The sequence below is a fragment of the Siniperca chuatsi genome, linkage group LG4 (assembly GCF_020085105.1).
Source record: "Siniperca chuatsi isolate FFG_IHB_CAS linkage group LG4, ASM2008510v1, whole genome shotgun sequence".
NCBI lineage: Eukaryota > Metazoa > Chordata > Actinopteri > Centrarchiformes > Sinipercidae > Siniperca > Siniperca chuatsi.
In genome coordinates, this window is record NC_058045.1 from 166,913 (window position 1) to 193,150 (window position 26,238).

Consider the following 26,238-nt stretch of genomic DNA (forward strand, 5'->3'; position numbering starts at 1 on the left):
AGACTAGAAAGGCGCTATACAAGTACAGTCCATTTACCATTTTAAAGTTCATCTGCATCAGCAGTTTGAGTTAGATATATCAGGTGGGTATCTTCATTCAAAGTTTTGTCCCCAAAAGAAACCTACACGTGACTTCCAGGACGTATTCCTCTGCTGCAGCTCAGCAAGGGCACACGGTCTATGGAAACAAAAGCAGGGAATTTGGTACTAAAAAGACAATAACTTGGAATGGCACCTACTTCATGTACCTGACTCAGACTGCTGAAGCTTCATATTGCCTTAAGCTGAACTTTAGAATGTATTTTTGCACAGAATGAGGCCTGGGGATTTGGTCCTTACAGTGTAGTCATGTTAGGGAGGGATTCCTTCATGGCCAGCCTGGACAGTGACAACTAAACCTACAGTCAGTGAAAAAACTCTGAACCTTTCCTGTATAATGACTTTACTTTAACAAATCATGTAAATCTGCCAGAGAACACAAGCTTTTCTCAGTTCAGACTCAGTCTGACACGTACAATGAGAAGCAAATCCACACGTGGGCCGCAGTGTTCAGACAGCAGCAACAAACAGCAAGATGGCCTCTTACAGATGCAGAGGATGTGAGCAGCTACAGCCTGCTGCATGTGGTGTGGCCTACTGTCCGTCTGTACGTCTGTCTCCGTCTGTACGTCTGTCTCCGTCTGTACGTCTCCGTCTGTACGTCTGTCTCCGTCTGTACATCTCCGTCTGTACGTCTGTCTCCGTCTGTACGTCTGTCTCCGTCTGTACGTCTCCGTCTGTACATCTGTCTCCGTCTGTCTCCGTCTGTACATCTCCGTCTGTACGTCTGTCTCCGTCTGTACGTCTGTCTCCGTCTGTACATCTCCGTCTGTACGTCTGTCTCCGTCTGTACATCTCCGTCTGTGCGTCTGTCTCCGTCTGTACGTCTCCGTCTGTACGTCTGTCTCCATCTGTACGTCTGTACGTCTGTCTCCATCTGTACGTCTCCGTCTGTACGTCTGTCTCCATCTGTCTGTCTCCATCTGTACATCTTCGTTCCTCTGTATGGTTGTCTCCATCTGTCTGTCTCCATCTGTACATCTTCGTTCCTCTGTATGGTTGTCTCCATCTGTATGTCTTTGTCTCTGTGTCTCCATCTGTATATCTCTGTATGTATATCTGACTGTATGTCTTGGTCTGTATATGTCTGCCTGTATATCATCTCTGTCCAGTCCCTTCACCTGGAACATAGTAAATATGACTTCCAACAGAAAGTACATCTCGTGTGAATCAACTAAGGAGGACCACCAAACATTCAAACCATTTCTGCTAACGCTACAACACAGTATGTCAGTATACTAGCTTCCTTGACAGAAACATTACCTTCCAGTTTAAATCTATGACTCAAGCAATGTTGTCTCATTCGAATTTGAACCCACAGACATCATAAACAGCATTACTATAATATTCAATATATTTAACAGTACTGTAGATGAGACAGACTGCCTGTAGAAACAGGAAGAAAAGTCTTAAATGGACAGATGAGCCTGTATAGCTGTTTTTATTGCTCCCTGTCCGGTCTGTGCTTTCAGTGATAAACATATTGTCTGTTTGTGTTCTTTCTATCCATTGGTCACATTCTGTGACGCTGCAGTAGATCTATAATCGGCCTTGGAGCAGCAGTCATCAGGAGTGAGGTGTTTTTCTTTTAAACTATGAATTATTACACATTTGACAGTTGAGATGCTGTGAGCCATGAGTAGTAAAATGACGCTGTAGTGAGCGAGGACGTCCCATTTGGTAAACACATCTCTCTCTCCCCTCCTCTCTCTCTTCCCCACTGGGAGGAACTGAGATGGTGAGATGGTTTGTACAAATATTCAGACATCAGTAATTGATCAGTATTGTTCATATAGGCGCGCACACACTCCTACCTTAATCAACACCACGTCCACAGTCCTCTCTCCTTTGGCACAGAAGCTGTACCTCCGCCTGTGTCTCTCATACATGCTGGCAGTTTCAGCCTGTCTGCAGCTGACGATCGATGTGTTAACACACGCGCTGTGTATGAACCATTCTGCAGGTTAAAACCTCAACGATCACACGTCTCTCTGCTGTCCCTCCTTTGTCTCTCGACTCCAACTCAGTCAGAAAAACAAATGATGGGACCGGCTCAGGGTGGAGTTCCCAGGAAAAAAATAAACGATGCAACTGGCAGTTACCAGAGCTGCAGGCTGCTGATTTTCTTGCCATCAAAAGAGAAAAAAAACGCCACCTATCAACTAAAACTAAACATTTTTGTACCACTAATTAGCTACAGAAGATGAGAGAAATGTGCCAAAACACTTGACTTCACTTTAACTCTGTCGTTCCAGATTCCAAACCAAGACGAAAACTCAACTGTTGGTTCTAATATTGAAGCAAAAAGAAGTCCTGCGTGGCCACAGGCTGATGTGTAGTCCGCTAAAGTCTATGTATCTGGTGTTCCTTCTCCGTGCAGTTTGGGTTGGAAAATGAGCCTCTCTGCCCACATCTGTTCATAACAGCGGCCCCTCCCTCCATCCCTCCTTCCTACTCGTTCTTCCTTTCGTCTTTCAGGCCCTCCATTCCTCCCTCCCTCCCTCTCACACACACACACACACACACACACCACCCATCTCATCTGTCCTTCACTCTGAAACAAACTCCCTCTCATCCCTTTGCTACGTCTCTGCTGCTCCCTCACAGCACAGGAACAATGGAGCTCTATCTGATAAGTGCCTCTGCACTCCGAGACAGAGAGAAGACAACAGGAAAAAGGAGTCTGGAGCTGCTGGATGAGATGAAGAGTTACTCTGCTGCTGTGTTTGGGTGGGGGGAAAAAACTGAAAAACAGCCACCATATATGCATGGAGGTCTTTATGATGTTCTTCTAACTGTGGTATGGTAATTACACAAACTTCATTTATAATCTACTGTTCCACCCATATGCACGATCAAAGCAAAGTCAAGCCTCTTATTCCTCTGTGCTGGATTCTGTTTCCTCTTCTGTTCACATTATTGCAACAATTAGAACTGTGAAGTAAACACATGATATTTTCACGTAAACAAAGACTTGTTTTTGTCAGGCAGGTCCTATTTAAGCGATGTCTTGATTGAGAACAGGTGTGGCAGTAATCCGGCCTGGGTGTGGCTAGAGAAACTGAACTCAGGTGTGATAAACCACAGTTATGTTTTAATAGGAGGGGCAACCACTTTTTCCCTTAATAATAACAACCTTCATTTAAAAACTGCATTTTGTTTTTACTTGTGTTATCTCTGACTAATATTTACATTTGTTTGATGATCTGAAACATTTAAGTGTGACAAACATGCAAAGAAATAAGAAATCAGGAAGGGGGCAAACACTTTCACACCACTGTACTCCTAACCCTTTTTTTCTTTTAATCTGTAGTAATCTGTTACTTTGCGGTATGTGCCAATCTTTATTTTCCATCTATTCCATTTTTATTGTTGTTATGCCCTTGTTGCATTTTATGTAACTTGTGAAAGGTGTTCTACAAATAAGTGACTTTGTGATTGTTAATACTGGCCACTCGTCTGGTTAATAATAATCATAATCAGGCAGCATGAAAATGGTCAGGACATTTGGCACAAAATGTTGGTCTGTTAGCAACATTTCAACAGGCAAAACCCCTCATAGTAAACCTGTCCTGTATTCAGCTGTGTGTGTGTGTCGCTGATGGCTTCAGCTGAAAGTCGTCCTCAGTAAATCACAGTGTAAAACGCTGTTATTCACTAACTGAAACAGAGCACTAACTTAAAGCCAATAAGTGGAAACAAACTGTTTCGTCTGTCACCAATCAGCAGCACACAAACACAGAAATAACCATGGTAACAGCTTTACACCATCCAGCTGTGACGCAGAGAGAGAGAGAGAGAGAGAGAGAGACATCTGGAAGTAGTTATATCTGCTCTGACCACAAGAAGGCAGCAAAGGACCTGGCCTCCCACTTACACAAACACAACAGTCCTGAGAGCTGGGCCCTGTTCTTCAAATGTGGTTTAACTAATCCAGGCTAACATGCTGCAATCAGGCTAAACCCTGTTTATTCTCAGCTTATTTGGTTCTTTCAAAGCAGTTTGAGGATTGATTTGTTGATCCTGGATGGAGTTATCATGAATAACAATGCACTCTTATTATGAAATAAGGGCCAAATGAGTAGAGAGTTGAAAACCATGATCAGCATTCAAATGATTGTGCTGATCATCTGATTGCAGTTACATGAGGTGGGTGTGTTGGGAACCTTCCCAGCATGCACTATTGAACCAGATTCATGGGGTGCATCCCAGGTCTCTTACGTTTCCCTCATTTGCGTCTTTTCCTTGCGTCTTAGTCCGTCGCACCGGGGGTCATGGAGAGATGCAAGGAAACCGTGCGAGGAGTGAGGACACAAGAAAAAGGAGGAAACGAGGAAATGTGGAGGTCCTTTCCTCTGAAGGGTCACGTGAAGCAACATCCGTTTCTGACGATGGTGGCAGTTGATCCAGCAGATCAGTCAGCTTTAACGGCGGTAGAGACTTGATGGAGTTTGTGTGTGCACACATGTGCACTGCGCTGATATTAATAAAGGCACACAGTTATCACTGTTACCTGTTTAACAAACACCTGCACATGAAGAACACGCTGCATTCTGTATCTATAGTGTGTCCTGCTCAGAGGCACAGGAATCATTGCTACTGGCAGAATGCCTTCATATTATTTATTCATTCTCTATTTATTGATATTCTGATTGTGAATTCTTATTGAATAACCCAAGGGAAATTTCAGGGAAAACTGAAATTATGTAATTACGTGTCCTAACTGAATGCGAGTGTCCGATGATCGCGTTGCATCGAGTAACATGGGACGCGCTCTGTCCACACCAAATCCGTTAAATATGCATGTCTGTTGTCATGTAGGCAAACCACGTATCAGCTGTGCACTCGAGATCAGACTGGAGGCGTTAACCACTCAAGTAAAAGATAGTTGAGTAGGCTACTTGCCATTTACTTTTTAAATAGAAAACCCATGCTTTATATTGTCATATTTTAACATTTCTTTACTGGAAATGACAAGTAGGTTGTTTTTAGCGAGGGTCATTTACCTTGAGCTCCCTGGCAGTCTCCCTCCAGCCAGCTGCCACCTTGTTTAGGTTTTTGTAGTGAAGATGCTTCGCTAGCGGGCAGTAAGGACACTCCAATAGAAAACTAAGCAATCAAAACAATTTTTGTCGCTTACACTCGCTTGCATACCGTGCCATTAGGACACGTGTAACTCATATCAAACCTCAGGAATTATCAGCTTCATGTGACTGAATGGAAAAGACAATAAATGATGTAAAAAGTGTTTCTTGCTGACAGACTCTCCTCTTCTCTCTGACTTTAATTGTATCCATGATACAAGTTAATGGGGGAAATAAATAACAGATCATGAAAAGAAAAATCTTTCTAATAAATGAAGAAAGTTGTTTGTGGTCCTTTTGTTGTTCAGACCTACAGTTAACACAGATTTTTAACCACATGGTGAATCAGAAAACACACCAAATATAAAATTTGGGAGTGATACACTTGAGTTTAATCTGTTATCTGTCGATGTTGTGATGTATCAGTTCAGTCCGATCAGCTGCAGCGTCCAATCAATAATTGATATCCAATAAGGGGGCATATTTTGTTTATCACTTTTTGGATATTATAGCAAAATATAGTTCCTGTATTTGTTATTTTGCTTAAAATTACATTTAAACGTGAGTTAATTGATAGCTAGCTGACAGAAAGGCAACATTTGCTGAATGTCTCCCGGGAGACTTCCCACGATGCACCTCTCTCCCTCTCCATCTGTATGCATCCCATTACTGCATGTTACTAACTCGACATCTTCTCTCTCCCGCAGTTCTGTGCTTTCTCGTTTCTCTCCTCTCTCCTTCTGTCGCTTTCAGCAGGTATTTCTAATTTTCTTTCCTGAAAATGAGCTGAGCAGAAGAATATATGAAATGTTGATTAAATATGTATCTGACATGTTAGAATAACAAGTGTACCCTACTTAATTACAAATCCTATTGTTTACAGACTAGTTGATTCAAATACTGGCAGTCCAGATTCACAACTAGTACAATTAATGATGTCACAAACAATCTTTCGTTGAGTAGACAGCATATTAACCAGACTACAGTCAAGTTACTGGCAAAATGTAAGTTTATAAGCTCCAGCTAATATACTCTGCTGGCTGTCAACCAGTGAAAGCTGGCTTGACCTTTACCTAAATGCTTCAAATGCTTTGTAGCATAGCCCAACCAATACTGAATGTTTGAGGCTGATACTGATATCAATATTTGGGAGTTTAATAAATCTGATAACGACATATTTGCAGATAATAATTGTGTTTAACATTAACACAGAACATAAACAAACAATCTTGATATAGTGTAAAAATCAAGTTGTCAGAGCTCTCAAACAAACCTAAATGACCTAAAACCTGGTTTGGTATTTCTGTACTGACACTGCTGCTTACTTATCGGCCAGCATATACACAGATACTGATAAATGTGCAGTAAGATAATATCGGCCGGGCTGATTGGTTGGTCTAGCTTTATTTTGTACATTGTGCTTTACTAATAAAAAATAGTGAGGCTAGGTTCACCAAGAGATTTTTTAGTGTTGGAGCTTAGCAAATTTAATAATGCAAGATATGATTTCAACGCTATCTATATCTTTTTCAGATTTATAACATGAATTAGTAATAATGTTTGAAATATTAGATTACACCCTTAAATCACGTCCGGGCGCTGAGCGGTAGGCAGCCTGTTGCAGCAGCTCTCTCGTTACAATGCCTTGTTTTGGGATTTTGTCTACTTTTTTGATGTAAGCTTGTTTGCACCACTGCAACGTTTTAGTTGTGCTGTTTTTGGATGTTTTCTCCTTTTGTTCAGCACACATACCGGGAGAGACATGGAGACACTATCGCAGCGGCAAGAGAGCCAGTGTGAAGGTGAAGGTGAATGGTAAATGCACTGTACATATATAGTGCCTTTCTAGTCTTTCTGACTACTCAAAAGGTCAGAGAAAGGATAGAGAGGGACAGGAAATTGAAACTATTATGGGGAATGTGAGGTCACTCACCAACAAGACGGATGAGCTAACCATCTTGGACATACCTGACAGTCTGCTTGAACTAGCCAGCTTCACACCAGTACAAGTAGTAAGGAGAGGAGGAGGTCTCGCTCTCTTTGTTAACTCCACGTGGTGTAATCCTGGACATGTTACAGTGAAGGAATGTATTTGCACCCCCGATATTGAACTGACGGCGGTAGGATTGAGACCTTACTGTAAGTCATGTTCATTGACTTTCGACAGCATGCAGCCCTGCCTCCTGGGGGAAAAGCTTCTGGCGATGCAACTGCACCGCGACACTGCATCCTGGATCATGGACTACCTCACTGGCAGGCCTCAGTATGTCAGAGTGGATGGCTGTGCCTCTGAGGTTGAAATAAGCAACACCGGTGCACCTCAAGGAACTGTACTGGCACCATTCCTCTACACTCGCTACACCTCAGAAGCCCATTTTAACTCTGGTTCCTGCCGCCTTCAGAAGTTTTCCAACGACTCCTCCATTGTTGGATACATCCATAAAGACAACGGAGGAGTACAGAGGACTGATAGAGAGCTTTGTCACATGGTGCAACAACAATCACCTGAAGCTCATTATCAGCAAGACCAGAGAGCTGGTGGTGGACTACCAGAGGAACAGGAAGTCCCCTGTTTCAGTTTTCATCCAGGAACAGGAAGTGGAGAGGGTGCACTCATACAGGTCCCTTGGGGTCCAAATCAATAAAAAACTGGACTGGACACCCTCTTCAGGAAGAGATTGGGATCCTTCAGTGTGTCCAACAGGTTCCTGCGGATCTTCTACCAGTCTGAAGTAGCCAGTGCACTGTTCTTCGCTGTGCTGTGCTGGGGTGGTGGCATCAAGGCTGTCGAGGCCAGCAGACTCAACAAGCTGGTAAGACCGAAGTAGTTACTATGACGCTGCAGCCTCACCACTGCTCTCGGTGTCTGGGCTGAGCTCCTCCACACACACACACACACACACACACACACACACACACACACAGCAGAGCAGAGAGGCTGCGGTGGAGACAGCGAAGTGAACCAGGTGAAGCCAAGATTACTCGAAAATGACGACCACTACGCTCGTCACTGTAAGTACGTGCGTTAAAAGCTCCGTCAGTAAAAAGCAATACTTTATCAATACACCTGTTCAACAAGAGTAAACATGCAGACAGGAATGTGATATATTTTACTGACATTTTAGATTTGTTTCCAGTGAGATATTATTGAGTTTATATAGTGACTTGGCTGTTAAAACATTACTTTTGCTGCTCTAGAAACAATACTTTTTTTTATTTAAAATATCCAATTCTAATTCTGTCCTGAATTTAAAGACAACCAGGCTGACACAGGAACTGTATAGCTAATGTACACACTTATACACACCGCAATATTGAACGATGTTATCGCACAGCGCAGCTTTTCCTCATATGGTGCAGGCCTAGTGGATGGCACCACTCACCCTGCATGATGGGCAGCTCTTTCAGCCACCGGATCGTCCCGCATAGATGCCAAACGGAGCGCTTCAGGCGGTCATTTGTGCCCACTGCCATCAGACTGTACAACAGCAGTGCAGTCTACAGACTGTCCTCACACTGATTGGCTTGTCTACACTGCAGTAAAGTTAGTAGTTTGTGTTTGTGCACTCTCTTCTGTGTAAATCCTGCAGTGTACTACCACTTTCTTTATTGGTAATGCCACTTTGGGAACTTTCTATGGCTCTGTGACATTTACTTACTAAAAAAATGTATCTCTCCCTATTTCTTCCTCCCCTCTCTGTCTTTGACATTACATCACGCAGCTCAACCAAAACAAGACATGCCATGCCCCCCCCCACACACAGACACTCTCTCACAGTAAGGTCCGGGCCTTAAGGTTCCCATATCTCCTACTGTGACCTGCTGCTCCAGAAGACCAACTGCTGCGTCATTAGGAGACATTGGAAAAGGATTTATATGGTTTCAGAGGTGACCTTGGACTGTGGACTATGGACTATGAATCATATTTCAAAAGCACAAAAAACAAATGAGGGGGAAACCAGTTAACTCTGTAATCTCCCTAGAGTGAGTTAAGGCCTCAGTATGCTTCAAAGGTGCTTGACAGATTTTTCTAACTAACAAAACAATCACAGTCACAACTGCCGACCTGCTTCACGCAGCGATTGGTCAGGTGTGTGGAGGTGAGAAAGTGGGCAGGGCTCTAACTTCTCAATCTCTCTCTTTTCATGCTTTACACAACTACTCCTTTTACTTTAGGTGTGAACAACCAGGTGAATGAATGACTTGAATCATCATAATCAATCAATCAATCAATCACATGAATGCAGAGTTGCTGGAGAGAGGTCACAGGGGCAGTGGGGTGCAGCCCGGACGAGGCTGTGACTGCAGGCTTTTCACCCCACCACCATTCAGAACAAGTAGAAACACTGACTTTAGACGTGATCCATGTCACATCATACAAACAAGTTTGTTTGAAGCATATTGAGTCCTTTACCTCCAGTCAGTCAACAGTTACATAGGACTAGCTAGAGTTTGGCCTGACAAAGTGGCTTATAGAAAAAATTCAAAGGTTTCTTCCTCTTGTGAATGTGTACAGAACATTTCATGCCAATCCTGTCAACAGATTTGTCACAGACAAATGAAAGCATGTGCTTGTGCATGAGCCAGTGGACATCAACCTATACATTTCAGTGAAAGGACATACTGTACGCCCTTGTTTGATGTGCTCAGTGTTTAACACCAGAACTAACTGTAGGTGAAGTCTCTCAACCACTGATACCTAATGTTAGTCCACACTGCTGTGGAAATGTGTCAAAGTTCTTGCTCAAAACATTACTGGTCAGATTAAAGGCGTTGTATAGACAAACCATCCTACTGCTAGGAAAGTTAATGCAGGTGTATCAGCTTAAGTTCAACTCTGGATGGAACCAGTATGTTTCTATGACGACACGGTGGCCTTAGGTTTCATACTGCATATGAATGTGTCTGTTTTCTAAATGCTCTCTTGTAACTGTTATCTCTGTTACATTTTGACCAGAATTCTGTTTTCATTGTGTTCATTCTATCTGTAAAGTTCCCTATTCTGAGTATAACGTCACCTGCAGAGTGCGTGTGCCGTCTGAGTCGCTCCTGGTCTGTTGACACTCTTCCTTTGCTGCTGGGAACGTTTCTGCTTCTGTAGAGGACAGAGAACATTAGTTCATCTTTACACGACATCATCAAGTCATTTACATATTGTCAAAATGCATTTGTGAGCTACTTTATTATTATATTATGAGACGAGAATGCATCAAGGCACAGCAGGTCAAAGGGATGAAAAGTGAGTTAAGTACCAATAAAACCTTTTTTTGCTCTCAGTTGATAACGCATTTTTCGCTTTGTGCTACAAATGCTATTCGTCTTCCCTACAGCCCCTGCTGCATCGACAGAGCTGGAGCTGCACACCAACACACAGGGCGCTGGCTGCAACACATGATGGCACTAACAGGGCTCGGTGAGAGAAAATGGACCACTGCATGGACCTACCACCTGTAGGCGATCTGAGGGGGGCTGCCATCCCCCTTGTTGCAAAATGACCAAAATCCGTCCCCCTTGTTAACCTGTTCTGTGCTTTGTCTCGGCCGAGTAGCATCATATGAGATGATTTAAAACGCATCCAATTGGTCTGTGAGTTTCCTGGGCCGTTAAACTAATGCAAGGTTTCTCAACAATTTATCTATATTGTCTACAGCAGACATAATTATACATTATTTCAGAGTTTAGTAAATAGCTACCTTCTGGAAAAGGTGGGGGCACTTCCATTGGGCCACCCCCCTGTTAAAAATGAACAAATCGCCCACTGCCTACAACACTTAGTATAGTGTGTGTGGTCATGTTGAGAGAGAAACCCTGCAGCAAATAGCTGAAAGAACACTACACTACAAAGCTCACCTGGACGCAGAGACGAGGTCAGTAAGATGGCTGGAATGATTTCTGAGTTACGTTAAGTGTTTGGGGTGAGGACGGCATTCTTCAGTGGTGCTGCTTCATGGATCAGACTGCTTGAAGTTAGACTAAAATGCTCATATTAGGTCTTGATAAAAATTAGGCTAAATGTTCAGAAAAGATCTTATCAACTTATTTATCAGTGATTTAAACTAAAATGTCCATAATTGAGACATGATCTCATGATATAAAGAGTTCGGTCTAGACCTGCTCTATAGGAAAAGTGCAATGAAATAACTTCTGTTATGAATTGGCGCTATATAAATGAAACTGAATTGAATCTCGGGACTAAGACTAAATCTACATAGAGATCACTTCGGTGAAAATAAAAAGCATTAACTGGCCCTGATACTGATCCTGTAGAGTGGCTCAGGACGTCCACATTCAATATCATTCAGAGTGCCCGTAAGCAAAACAGCAAAGAGTGAGTAAACAGACTCTATATATTTCACTCTCACTTCTCCCTTCTCCTTTTTACAGTGATGCACTGTGGGCTTGGATAATCTCATAATCAAATAACTTGATTACAAGACTGTAAGCTCTACAGCGAGCTGGAGGAGAGAGAACATCTTTGTCTGAGCTGTGGCTCTGACCTAAAATCTGATCAACTGGACTACAGCATTACCACGCCACACTGTATTACCGTTTACTTGACATTCTCGGACAGTTTTTGATTTTTACCTCTTCTGCTGCATGATGTGGGCTATCCTGATTCCAGTCATAAAAATCAAACATTTAACATTTTTTAAATCCTGATGAGACTTACAAGCAACACCTGAATCAGAAGTAATGATTGGGATCATCAAACTCCACATACTGTGTGATTGACTCTCTCTCTCGTTTAGTCAAGGTCTAAGAGCTGAGCGGGAGGCAACTTTAAAATGTTTTAATACGATGATGAGGATCCTCCTCTTCTGGTGAGTCAGCAGGATCAGATGAGTCAGTAAAGTTTCTGGTTAAAATAATTAGGGGGTAATATAGAAAGCTTCGCCTTGACCCAGTCGTCCGGCCTGGAAAATGCTAGGACATTTTATACATACAGAGCTATACACTCTGACTGGCTGTTGTAGTTCATTTATGGTAACTGTAACTTACTTTTGGTATGATGTTTTGGCTTCTGCTCACAACTATTCATTTTTACTGGATTCTCTCCATTGCTTTCGGTCTATGATGTAATGCTGGCTGTGAGCATCTGTTTTGTCATCTTCACCAGCACCCACACTACACCTTTGCTGTCAGAGCGTAGAGATTTGAATAGCAGTCTCGTATGATACCTATAATTGCTTCTGTCCAGCAGCAACGTTAGCAGCCTTGTGGGCTTGTCGGCAGGTTGGGCGGGCGAGGAGATTTTGGGCAATTGTTGCATTAAAGTTTGGCAGGGACTAAAACATTAAGTCATAGTTTTCTGAAGTCATTTAAAAAACCTGGTTAAAAAACAAGTGTTAAGATGACATGACAAATGCTTAACCGTGTGAACAGAAATTCCAATCAACCTTGTCTACGGGAATATTGACCCCGAGTGTATTTGGGCAAGTCCAGCCTGTCCTCCTTTACTTCAGTTCATTTGGACAGATGCAAACAATGCCATCAGGTCTTAGGTGGAACTAAATGACTGAAGAATGTAAATGTGGATCTCCGACGTGATACGGCCATTGCATTCATTCAGCAGACATTTGGACTTGTGCACAGATGTTACTAATAACATTAACAATGGCTCTGTTGTTCAACATGTCTGCAGGGGAAAAGACCTGTCTAGGTCGATTTTCATAGTCTTGGTCATCAGTTCTCTCAGTTATGATAACATTGATTTGGGAACACTGACATCGCTTCAGTGAAGTCTGATGGGTCAAGACACACAAGCAGTCAGACAATCAGACAACAATTCATCCAGATTTTCTAAACCACTTCAAAACGTCAAACTGAAAGTGAGCACACCTGAAATGTCACTAATAATCAGTCATTGCAGGTAAATATGGTGTATCAAAGTTTAATTATGAAGTTCATCTGTAAACTGTCATGTTTACAGTTTGGGTGAATGATGGGCAAAATAAAAACAAGATCCAAGTTGTAATTATGTGGAGTTATTCTTTAAGCTGAAGTCTGGATATTATAATGTGCCTGTGGTAGGGATGGGATGACAAGGTGTGTAACAATAAAGGTGACAAATGTTATAATTACCATTATTACTGGCTATGAACACAGGCCCAGGTTAGACTCAAACACAGGACCTTGTTGCTGTGAGACAACAGTGTTAACCACTGAACCACTGCAGCACAGACACTGCTTCAAACACACACACACTGAGTCACAACTATTACAAGATGATGATGTGGCTCTGCACACACACACACACACACACACACACACACACACACTCAGTGGCTTTAGTTTTATGTTCACACACTCTACTGACACATGGCCTGAGTCACATTAAGAAACGCACACACACTTGTAGACTGCACACACTCATACATAACAGCACATTCACACACTGATACATGCAAACACACACAGCACAACCATTTCTCAGCCCACCTCTAGTTTCACTGTCCACTGTTAAGTCTTGATGACATCATCAGGTTGCCTGGATACCGTGCCCCATACAAACAGTGGAGCAGGATCAACAACTGTCACACACACACACACACACAGTTGCTGCCCTGTTACTGACATTATTCTGCTGTGTCTCTTGGCTTCCCTCTATTCTAAAACTATCTACCACTGTTAAAAATGGAAGGTGAAATAAAATGCTCAGTAAATATCAGACAATAAATAAATCACAGAGCCCTGATACAAGTATAATGACCCTACATGGACTAATGTTTTAAAGGACTACTCCTCCATGAGATAGTAAGCTAGAGTAGGACTGAACAATTCATTATTTCTATAGCGAAATTGTGATTTCATTGTGCTATTTTTAAATCACAATAGCAGAAATCATTTACATCTTCCATCATTAATGTCTAAACAAGCTGTGGTGAAAGTCTAAGTCAATGACCACCAACATGACAACTACTGCCAGCAAATGTAGTCAGCTGTAGCCTTTTAACATTAATTCTGTGAGTTGGACGAACTACAAAGTAAAACTCTTGGCTGTTGTCTGGTTAACATGCCAGAGTGTGCCAAAGATGGTTTTAAACTTTCAAGCATGCCTTAATATTGTTTTCGGCTTATCACCTTAAAAGTTTTGAATCTGAACCTCAGAGATTCGGGACTGTAAAGTAGCTCTTCCTGTCAGACTGTGAAGCTAATGTTAATGTTAGCTTAAGCAGCTAAAGTGCAGATGTGACCTACCAGTGTTTTCATGTAAAAACACATATGTGTTTATGCTTGGCACAAACTTATCTTGTGTAAGTAGACCGCCAACACAGGCTTTGAGTTTAAATAATGGCAAATAATCACATTTGTCAGAAAAATTGCAATTAGATATTTTCCCCAAATTGTTCAGCCAAAGTAAATAAAGAGGTTAACGTGCGGCAGAAAGATGGATGGAGAATAGGACAGTTATGAAAACAGGCCAGGAAATTAAAGATAGAATGACTGTACTAATTGAGAGGGTTGCATTGTGGTTTAGAGACAGACAGAAAGACATACTGTATAGGGTAGAGCAGTCATGGATTTAAAAACAGTTAGTTACCTGTCTGGGATGTGTCCTCCACTGTGACCATCTCTTCCCTTGCTTCCTCTTCACTTTTCATCTTATTCCTTTCTCTTTCCTTCCATCCATCTACTGTATCCAGAGAGTCTTTATCCAGCCCTTCAAACACACCGTCCTCATTATCCATAGCAACAGACTTCTGACCACTGCCTTCTTCAAGAGAGATGGCAGGGACACGCTTCATGTCCGCTAATGGCTGGGATGATTGGTATTTGCCTGTTTCCACATTCACAGGGGCAGTCTGTTCCTCTGGACTGGGATCAGCCACGGGAGTCGAGTCACAGGGGTTAACAGGAAGTGTTGAACCACAAGAAAGCGGCAAAGTGGAAATCTCCCCTTCACATGGTGTTTTAACCTGGCCATCCAGCTGTGGATCGCTCTCATGCTCTTTAGCCTGACAGTCTGAGTCTGACATGTCCTTGAAACCTTGTTCACAGCTCTCACTTTCCTCTGCCTTACTGTGTGGACTATCCTGCTCATGTGCCTGCCTTCCTTCCTCGTCCTCAGCAGTTATGGATTCTACAGGGTGCCTATCATCTCTGTCATGTCTCTGATTGCTCTGATTGTGTTGAAAATGTGAATCTAACTGTCTTTCACTGTCATTCTGATCTTGGGGGTCTCTATGCTCTCCTCGTCTGGGATTCTCCACAGAATCAGTACAGAATGTGTCAGAAGCCTCTGGATGTTGTCCTGTGTCTATAACAGGACAGGAAAGTTGGCTTTCTTCTTGCAGCTGGATTTCTGTCTGCATGTGACCTTGGCTGTCTACCTTGGTTGTAATCATTTCATTTGCTTCTGGCAAAGGTTTCATTTTAACTTGCGGTACACTGTCTTCTTCTTTAGGTAGTGAACATTTAAAGAGTTTGTTTTGTGTAGTTCCTTTTTGAATTTCCTCTTTGCCAAGTTGTGGTAAACTAGGAGTGCCTGCTGACAGGTCAAGGTTAGCCTGCTGGTTGCTACTTAGCTCTGCTACTGGTGGCTTTTCTGTCTCAGTGTTATATCGTAACACTACAGAATAGGACTGTTCTGTTATTTCAACATTAACTTGTTCTTCATAGGTGAACTGATCAGTAGGTTCAATGTGTGAAAGTTCTATAGGTTGATTTTCTGTCTCAGCTGGAGTCATTGCTAACAGTTGACAGTTCTCTTTGTCTTTGTTCATCAGCTGTGGAGACAGTTGTGTGGCCTGAACAGTGTTGAGTAAATCATCTGCCAGCTGGTTTAATGTATCAGTTGATTCATTGGTGTCCTGTGCTAATGGTGGATCATTTGCTGCTTCTTTGCTAGCAGACTCTTGCCTCTTTAACCGCATGACTGCTAACTGTTGGCTCAATTCTATGCTAGCCATGGCTGATGCTATTGCTACCGTCACAACTGCTACCGCTGTGGCAACTAGACCTTCATTGTAGTTCTGCTCTTTTTCTCTCTCTAAGGAATGAAACTCCTCATCCTCCACCCTTTTTCCTCTGTCTATGGAAGATAACTCCTTGCCATGTACCATCTCACTATCATTTCTGTCTTCACTCCTCCTCTCCCAACTTCTTTCCTTACCCGCTTCCTCTTCACCCACCCACAACTCATTTCTCTTTTCCTCCTTGTGCGGCTGATCTCTCAGCATCTCAGAGGCCAAACAATGCTCTAAATATTCCCTCAGAGTTGTCTCAGCCCTTCCTTCCCGTATTTGAAGTGGTGAAACATCCGCTGTACCTTCAAATGGCAGACCCCCAGCTTCTGTACGACACACAGATTCCATAAATCCTACAGTTCTTCCCATGGGATCCATAGGTTGTACTGGTTTGTTTGAGTCTGAAGACTGTACATGTTGTATATTCTGTTCAGGAAATTCCACAAGAAACGAGTCCTCTGTGAATTCTGTAGGATCTGAATGTTTGACAGGACGTTCCTTTGGACAGTTAGATTCTACAAAACCTGTCCGGTCCACGGATGCTACAGCTTTACCAGCAACTGTCAAATCCTTATTTTCTGACAATTCCTTTGACTCCACATTATCCACCGAACTGGCAAGCCCCTTTAATTCCAGCTCAGTAGGGTCAAGTACGTCCTTTCCTATTGGTTGCACAGTTGCAATTTCCTCTGTTTCTGCCTTTCTGATGTCCATTTTACTTAGTTCTGAAGCAGTGACAGTAGAATGCAGATTAAAGTCATCAGGTCCATGAAAGTTCATGCTCTCATCCTCTGATAATTCCTTTGTTTCTAATATCTGTGAAGCTGTAACTTCAGTCAGATCTGTTCTCCCGTAGTCTGTCGGACTGAATTCTGAAGTAGTATAACTAGGATTCGAGTTTGTAACGTCACAGTCAGATCCATGAGCGTCCCTGCTCTGGTCCTCTGTCTGGCTGGGTAGATGCATGGCGTCCTTGTCAGCTTCCTCTCTCTGGGTTGGCTCAGAAGCACTGGGAGACTGGATGTCTGCCCTTCGTGTTTTTTCCTTGGCTTCTGACTCTGTCTTTGACTGAGTATTCAGGTTTGTCACTTGTTCCCTCTGTGTCTGTATCTCTATCTCACTCTGAGATACTGAGATAGTGGAGCTGGAGCTAAGCCTGGCCTCTGTGCCTCTCTTCCCCCTCTTCTTCCTCCTCTTTTTTCTGCCCTTTGACCCTTTCTCTTCGCTCCCTTGCTTCTCTTCTCCTCCCTCTTCGATGTCTGCTGTCTCAGAACTCTTTCTGCTGTAAGTTGTCTCTCTGTTACTGACCTCCTCTTTGTCTCCCTCCACTCCTCCCTTCTTCCAATCTGGCCCTACTTCCTCCTCTCGCTGTGATCCGTGTACTTCCCGTCTTTGTGCACCAGGCCCATGTGACAGTGCTGGCTGTGTTCCAGCGGCATGTGGCTGACTAAGAGCTGCAGACAGTTGATGAGAACTAAGACACTGTTCTAACAGCTGTGGAGAACTAAGACCAGAAGCTTGGGGTGAGCTCAGATCACATTCTTTCTGCTCTCTCATTCCCTGCTCCAGCTGTTCATGTTTTCTCTGATCCATTGTGTCACTGTCATACCAAACTGACTCCTTTCTGTCCCAGTCTTCATTGGGACCCTGCTCTAGGTTTTCACCCTGATACCAGACTGTTTTTGCTACTGTTTCTGCTCCATGTGGGGGTGATCCCATTCTGCTTCCAATCCAGCCTCCATCCCGCCAAAGCCCTCTCCAGGGTTTTCTTTCCGTGTCCGGGGATTTGGGGCTGATCCTCCTGCCAGACTGAGTACTCTTGTTCATGGTGTCAGGTTGGCTTGGCTCTTCTGGGTCTGACTGGCTTTCCTGGGGATCCTGGGATTGTTCCTGACCCATGGTTACTGAAAGGAGACATGATTAGATTAAGGACTGCAAAAGAAACTTGGGTTAGTCTCAGATAACTCTGGTCTATCACAGATGGCTCTTAATAGTTTTGGTCATCATTTCTATCGATAACTCACCAAGTTAATTAATGAGATCTTGAAAATGATAACATTGCTACAAGAAAGTACAATGGGTCACGAGCACGAGCAGACGATCAGACTGGTTTTAAACAATCATCAGTTCCATAATAATCCCTCATTGCACAGCAAAATTGTGTGAACACAATTAAGTAAGCAAGATAGGTCAAAGATGAAGCAGGGAGACAGTTCTTAAACTGTGATGGAAATCTAAAACGTACCAAAATAATTTTACTTCATTAACCTTCATTTTTACTTTATAAAAGTTTGACTAACCTGGGGGTTTGTTTCCGGACTTTCTGATTGTCTGAATGTCTTTTTTTACAGTTTACTTATGTTTTGGCTTTATTGGACAGGGACAGTGTGTGATACAGACAGGAAACACAGAGAGCGATAGCTGGGGGTATGACACCCATCAAACGTCCCCAGCTGGAATATATATATACTCCTTAACCATAATGCTACTCGGCATCCCATGACTCCTAGTGTTCCTTGAGTTGTCTGACTTCTTTTTAGAAGTTGATGCTGTGGCATTCCCAGATTTAAACAAGTAACTCAGTCAGTACTTCATTATTACAGATAGGATTGATGGCCAGACGTGAAAATAAAACCCAAGTTTTAATAAACCTTTTAAAGCTGCACTAATCAATATTTTTTATATTAACAATAGGTCAAATAGCTATGTATAATGTGAACGGTGTCGCTCATAGTGACAAACCCACAGAGAATAATCACCAACTCTTCAGCTTCCCTCAGCTCTGTGAGGTGTTTAAATGTCTTTCAGCTCAAAGTTTTGTTTTCTGGGCCACAACTTTACTGTTCTGGTTCACTCTCACCGCTCTCAAAGCAGGTAGCTGTTTTCAGTGAAAAAGCTCTGATAAACCCACAGTACAGCAGACAGACACAGTTAGATACCAGCTGCTGAACACAGCGGAGCATTTAGCAGCTAAAGAGCCAGAAATTTCCCTCAGGAGTTGGTGGAGACCAAAAACAGAGCTAAAAGGAGAGTGAATATTGGAGTTACATTCATCAGGTGGACACAAACACCACTCCAAATGAATGTTCATGTTGCTCCGTGTCTGCGAGATGTGTAAATAGGCAAGTGTTTGCTAACGGTTGTCATAACAAATTTAAAAGGTGACACTATGTCAGATGTTGCGTTTAAAACTTGTTCCACTGCCCCCAAGTGGCCAAAAAATATCAAATAAAGCAGCTCTAAGTTTGCATTTAGTTCGGTTTAAATAACTAACCTTGTGTGTTTTATCAGTTTCCATATGTTACTCTAATGCCCATTCTAACATTTATCATAGTAGTGATTTTCACTAGTGATAGAAACTTTTGATTGTGTCTGAACATGACACAATAAAATAGCATTTCTGAGTAACTACAGATTCCCATGTTAAACCATGTCAAAACAGTGACATAAGCAAAAAATATCCTCTGATATGCTTGTGACTTGTGTTTCTTTTGTGCAGGGTATAATAGTTAATCAACAATCAACAGTGACACAACCAAAAACCACCGACTCAGTGTGACTCTGTGTTCCTGTACTTTGTCTTTTGTCTGCCCAGTCAATCTGTTTCCCAAATCACAAATTGATTTTTATTATTTAGGTAAAAGAGCATCCAATTATATTCAACAGTAGTTTCATGTGGTAGAATGTCTGGTCTGCAATTTCAAATGAGCAAAAGAAACTTTTCATTTGATCAAAACCTAAAAAAGTTCTAATCATTTGCATCACACTCCCCATTCATTGAGTAAATCTAACACTGCCCCACACTTTGAAGACTCTGATAAACTTACCTGTCCTCTCTGCAGCTGATTCCAGAGCTAAGTTAAACTTAGCTTCTTTTGCTGGGAGACTTTCAGTGTCTCCTTGCTCTGTCTCTGTCACTGTTTCTGTCTCTACAACTCGCTCACATATCAGCTGGTCAACTTCCCACTTCTCTCCTTCCTGTTTTTCTATGATGGTGGTGGTACGCAACGCAACTGCCTTCCTGCCAGCACACTTCCCATCACCACCTGGTGTAGACACTGGCTTTATGGGTAATGGAGTCTCTTCTGTTCTGGGACTACACTGAGTTTTTGTGGCTCCTCCGTCACCGATCACAGATACCACCGCTGGTTCTCTGGGTGAAATAGTTCCATCTGTCTCTGGTCTACTTCTTGTTGTCTTTGTGGGCCTCCGTGCAGTCCCTCTACCGGCCTCTGGGGTGCTTCTGTTATTTCCTGGAGATTCTGTTCCATGTCTTGTGGTTTTTGTGGTTCTCTTTTTGTTTTTCCTGTTACGGCCAGCAGGAGAGTTGGCAGCTGGTGTACCCTTCTGTTCTCCCCCAGCTTCCTGGCTCTGACAAAGACTTCCACTAGTACAGGATGTATGAGTGACGACAGCAGAGTCCTCCCCATGTGTTTTCTCCTCCAATAACAGAGGACTTCCCTGTTCCTCTGCTGTTGTGCTACAGTTCTCTATGGTTACCACAGCTAGGCCTGCATCCCACTTGCTCTCTTGCTGGCAGTTAGAGCAAGGCTGTAGCCCACAGGCAGGACTGACCAGCTCATGATCGATGGAGAGGGATGTGGAGATGTGGAGATGTGTCTGTGCGATGGTACCAGCAAAATCTGATTTTCCCTGCAAGAAAGAAGACAAATCCAGAAGTGTTGATGGAAAAATATCACTGCAGTTAAACAAATATTATATTGTTCAGGCTGGTGTGAAAGCTGTCAATCAAACTCTGGTGCGACCCAAACAACCAGACTGAGTTTGTGAACTTAAAAGCTAAACTATGGGAACTGTCATCTATTGGACCCCATTCCAACTAGGCTGCTTAAAAACGTTTTACCCTTAGTTAGCACTTCATTACTGGATATGATCAATCTGTCTTTATTAACAGGCTATGTACCACAATCCTTTAAAGTAGCTGTAATTAAACCGCTTCTTAAAAAGCCCACTATTGATCCAGGGGTTTTATAGACCTATATCTAACCTATCTCTCTAAGATCCTTGAGAAAGCAGTCACCAATCAGTTGTGTGACTTTCTAAATAACAATAGTTTATTTGAGGATTTTCAGTCAGGATTTAGAGTGCATCATAGCACAGAGACAGCACTGGTGAAAATCACAAATGACCTTTTAATTGCATCAGACAATGGACTTGTTCTGCCCGATGTTTCTGCCTCTTAAAGGAAGTTTTTCCTTGCCACTGTCACCAAATGCTTGCTCATGGTGGGATTTGTTGGGTCTCTGTAAATAATATTATAAAGAGTACGGTCTAGACCTGCTCTATAGGAAAAGTGCAATGAGATAACTTCTGTTATGAATTGGCGCTATATAAATAAAATGTGGAGATTGTTGAGAGTGAAGACAACATGAAGCAAGTTGAAGAAAGACTTGAACATCTAACAAAGACAAATCCACTGTAAACCTTCTGCTCACTGTGATTACCGCTCTCTGTCACACTGAATGAAACAACGTAAACCCAACGACTGCATAGAATACTCTCATTCAATAATGACACAAGGCGGACCTTGTCAGCGTCAGTCTGTATCATGAAGTGAATGAAAGAATGTAAACACAGTTACTGTGGGGAATATCGTTAAAGTAGGATACGGCCAAGTCACATACGATACATCTATTCCATCTATAGCAGGACTCCAGGTAAATTAACAAAACCTCATTACCTCAGGTATTGAAAGCACGTATCTGGAAGTGAAAACAAAGATGAAGTTACCCAAATAAGGTTTATAACAACAACTGTGCACACACACTAGAGTAAGTACAGGTGAACCAGGAATTAACTCTGAAAAATGTCATGGACGTTAACAAAAATGAAAACCATTACCTAAACAGTTTAGATAATAATTTCATTGTTCACCTTCAACTTCACTTCCACATAAGTGCTTTAGATCAGTGGTGACCCCCAGGGGTCCATGAGGGGGTTCCAGGTGGCCCCCAGGAAAATGAGAAAACTTAAGAATGACTATTCTGATCATAGGTTTCACTCTCCCCACTGTTCTCTCCTCAACAATAGTATAGACAGTTTTGGAATTCTGGATGAAATCACATTTAACAACAAAACTTTTCTCAAACTGCAGCCTAATAAGCATAGATTTGAGTGTCCTTGACATGAAAAAGTTTAAGAACCACTGCTTTAGATAATATGATTAAACTGAGGACCTGACTCTGGGTCTAAAACTCCTGTGGAAAGAGTGAAGCCACAATTTTATGTGCATGTGTGAATCTGTTTCCTAATGTGGTTTGTTCAAATATTTTACATTTTATTAGAAATGAAAAGATAACAGCTGTCTTTAGAACGAGCATGCAATAGGAGGATGAACAGGCAGAGCAGCAGGACAAGAGGTCTGTCTCTCAGTCAATGTCAGCGGTTTGAAGAGACTTCATGAGGGTTCACAACACAGATGTCTCTCTCTCTGTGAGTGCAGGGTTTATTACTCATTCAGACGCTGTCAGCTCACCTTTTTGTCTCTGTGATGATGAATGAGTCTCCTTAGCTCCTTCACCTCCTCCTGTAAGCAGCAGTCTGCACTGCTCTGTGTATCTGCCCCCCCCTCCCCCTGATGGAGGCCGGGGAACGTTAGGGTGTAGGTATTGAGTTCTGCATGGTGCTGAAACACTCGGCCTTCTGGGTAAAAGTGCGGCTGCTCCTTTGGTTCCACTTGGACATTTGAGAACGTCTCATACCTGCAATGACACAAAATAATACATCTACAGTGCACAATAATGGACAAGCTACATCTGCCTGAAACAGCAACATAAAAGCAATTGCATGTTTTAGTGTATTTATTGAATTATTAATGTTGGAAAAAGAAAGTGAACCCTTGGTTTTAGTAACTAGTTGAAGCAGTGACCAAATGTTTCCTGCATGTGTTGATCACATCTCCACATTGGCCAGGAGGAATTTAAGACCATTTTCCCGGACAAACCTGTTTCATTATATTGATATTTCAGCTTCAGTTCATGTCACAGAATCTCAATTGATTTGAGGACAGGTTTTGAGGTTATGTCTAAGCCATTTTTCACAGTTCATGTTGATGTGTTTTGCTTTATTACTCCAAACAAAGTGTTTCTGCAACTAACTATAGACTTTTGTTTCGAGTTTTCACAACACTGTCCCAGTAACATAAAAGAACATTCAGGTTGCCAGTTTGTGTCAGTGTCATGGATGTATTTTAAGAGAGCCGTGCTTTCCTCCATGGTGCTCTTCTATATTTTTCTTATTGCTCAGACATAAATGGCAACCTCAGTGACTTAGAGATATTGAGACAGGCCCTGAACTGTAACCCACGGGTTCTCTGCCACCTTTTGAAACCCTTTTTTGTGCCATCTTGTTTCATCTGAAGTACTCTGAAAGCACATTTGAATGAGGGATGGTTCACATCAGCTTGTGAAGATCTGAGTGTCAGCAACCAATATTTTTCATGTGTTTTGTACAGAACAAGGCTAACCACTAACTTCAACTCATTGATGGGAAAATCTGACTTGTAGTAGCTGTTTTAGAGGTCCGCTGTAAAGAGGTCTAGATACTATTTCCTATTTGGATTTTTCATATTGAGATGATTTGATAAATATACAAATTCAGAAAACAATTAATTGAGTGTTATTAGTTTACATAGAGTGTATTTGTCTATTATAGTGATTTTGATGAAGATCAGACCACATTTTATGGATGAATTATGCATAAATGTAGGTAATTCCAAAGGGTTCACTATCTTTCTCTTGGCACTGTATCTGAGAAACCCTTGGAAACAAACACTTTCGTGCTTGTTTTCTTTCCATCACACACACAAACATGCCCATGTAATTTACTCTCTTGTCCTTTCAATCACGTAGAAAAAAGATTCAGACACTAGTGAATGAGTAACTTCTCCTTACCTGTCCACCTTGTGAGTCTATGGAAGAATAAATGAATAACACTGGCTGTGAGTCTCAAACTGCACAACTAGGAACTAAAGTAATAAAAGAGATTCATATATAAAAAAATACGTAAATAACTAAAAAGGTCTGGGAAAAATTCTAACAAATATACAACCGAACGACAAATCCTGACAAGTACACAACACCCGGCCTGTGTGGTGGATGACATCACATCACTCATCCAGACTTTGTAACCACGCCCTCCCCAAATCCACCCACACCCCAAGCTAGGATCAGCTGAGCTGCCAATCACCGCTCTCACACGCCTCTCACCGTTTAGCTGCACGAGCCTGAGTCATGGAAGAGCTGCTCACCATCAAACTGCACAAAGACTCAGTTACTGACATGCACACTCCTCTGTCCTCAACAGCACAACATGACCCTGAGTGTGTGTAAATGCAGTGACTGTTGACACAGTGCAGACAGTGCAGCTGGCATACAGCACAGTGCTTTCTCAGGTACTTCCATCATTAGTAACTGTCAAAAGACACAAAGAAGCACATCCCACACACACAGATTCCCAGAGAGCGATGTGCGTTGGAAACCGGTTTCTCTTTGTAGTGACAGCATTAAAGCAGCAGGTTTCTGCTGGATTGTCCTGTCTGCCAACTTAGCCCTTAATTGATAAAAACATAGAAAAGATCATTTGTCACCAGTGGACTGTTGCCTCAGATCCATGATAACACTTCAGTGTACACTGTGGTGCCTCCTAACATTATTAAAAACACAGGGAACAGGTTTTCAGGTTTACACCCACAACTTTAGTGTTTGGCTTACTCTCACTGCTCTTGATGATTTTCTGTGGACGCTAGGAAAGGCATGACAGGTCATTTGATCCATTGTTAATACAAGTACAGATTAGTGGAGCTTTAACAAATGGTAAATGGACTGTACTTGTATAGCGCCCTTCTAGTCTTCTGACCACTCAAAGCGCTTCACACATTACATGTACACTACACACTACACACATACACGCTGATGGCAGGTGCCAACTGCTCATCAGAAAAAAAACTCATTCACACACACTCACACACCGAAGGCACAGCCCTCGTGAGCAATTTGGGGTTCAGTGTCTTGCCCAGGACACTTCGACATGTGGGCCGGGTGAACCCGGGGTCGAACCGCCAACCTTCAGCCACAGCTGCCCCTCACAAGTTAACTTATGTGACTAAAGTTTTTCTAAACTAACTGGTCAGCACTGTAGAGGACTGTGCACTGAAAATATGTTCAGAAGTGATGGGAACCTGTTGAGCAGCCTGCACACACAGGCAAGCCTTAGTGTTTTTGCCTGGGGCTGATGAGTGTTTGATCGTTCACACTCACAGCAGAACTGTAAGGCGAGGAGAGAGAGAAGCACACAGCAGAGACAACTCTATAGAGATCTCACAGTGCAAGGCATGCAGGGCAGTTAGTGGGCAAAATACAGGAAAAATTAAATGATATTCATAGGAATTTTTGTGGTATCAATGGCTTTCCTTGTTTGACAGTGAAAACGTAAGCATGCAGATTTGTTTGTCTCTGTCAGTAACTAGCAGCTGTGTAGAACAGCTTTGTTCTCTTGGTTCAGGGCTCACCATCATCACCTCGCTCTATTCATCCATCCTTACACTCCACACCTTTTTCTTTTTCCTTTTCTTTCCCCAGCGAGGTGACTGACTGACTGACTCAGTTACTGTGATGTGATCAGTATGAGACAAAAAAGGGAAAAAAGGAGAAGGGGAGAGCAGGAGGAACAGCGGGCTCTTCTCATTTCTCTACTTTGTACTTCCTCGTCTCCTCTCTCCTTCGTCCTCCTGCCTGTGACCCGGAAATCAATCTCAGCGGGTCATCTTGAAGGACATCTAATTCCTAAAATGCATCTCGGAGGGGAGAGGAGCAAGGAGAGAGGATGCACAGGTGTATCCTTTGCGGAAGTCTTTTTGGCACCCATGACATATAAAAGAGGCGTGACACAGCTGCAATATACAAACCATGGCGGGGTCAAGTGTTCTTTTTGTATTAGTAAGTTTTATTAGTTATTTAAGATGATCAAATGGGTGATCAAACAGCAAACAAAACAAAAAACAAAAAATAAAAATGTATGACATCAAACATTCTTGTCACATTATGCCACATTGTGAATTGAAATAAAAA

The 26,238-nt window shown here is 42.4% G+C and overlaps 1 protein-coding gene across 4 annotated transcripts in view; it reads right to left on the reverse strand.

The window, feature by feature from the left end:
* Positions 1-26,238, reverse strand: part of LOC122874251 (A-kinase anchor protein 13-like) — a 153,654-nt gene that overhangs the window by 60,614 nt on the left and 66,802 nt on the right. For all 4 annotated transcript variants that reach the window (XM_044191852.1, XM_044191850.1, XM_044191851.1 and 1 more), the window contains exons 8-11: positions 22,647-22,872; positions 19,978-20,803; positions 14,725-18,054; positions 10,202-10,278 (exon numbers count right to left, since the gene is read on the reverse strand). In XM_044191852.1, the coding sequence (XP_044047787.1) occupies positions 10,202-10,278; positions 14,725-18,054; positions 19,978-20,803; positions 22,647-22,872 (4,459 nt within the window). The remainder of the gene's footprint in view (positions 1-10,201; positions 10,279-14,724; positions 18,055-19,977; positions 20,804-22,646; positions 22,873-26,238) is intronic.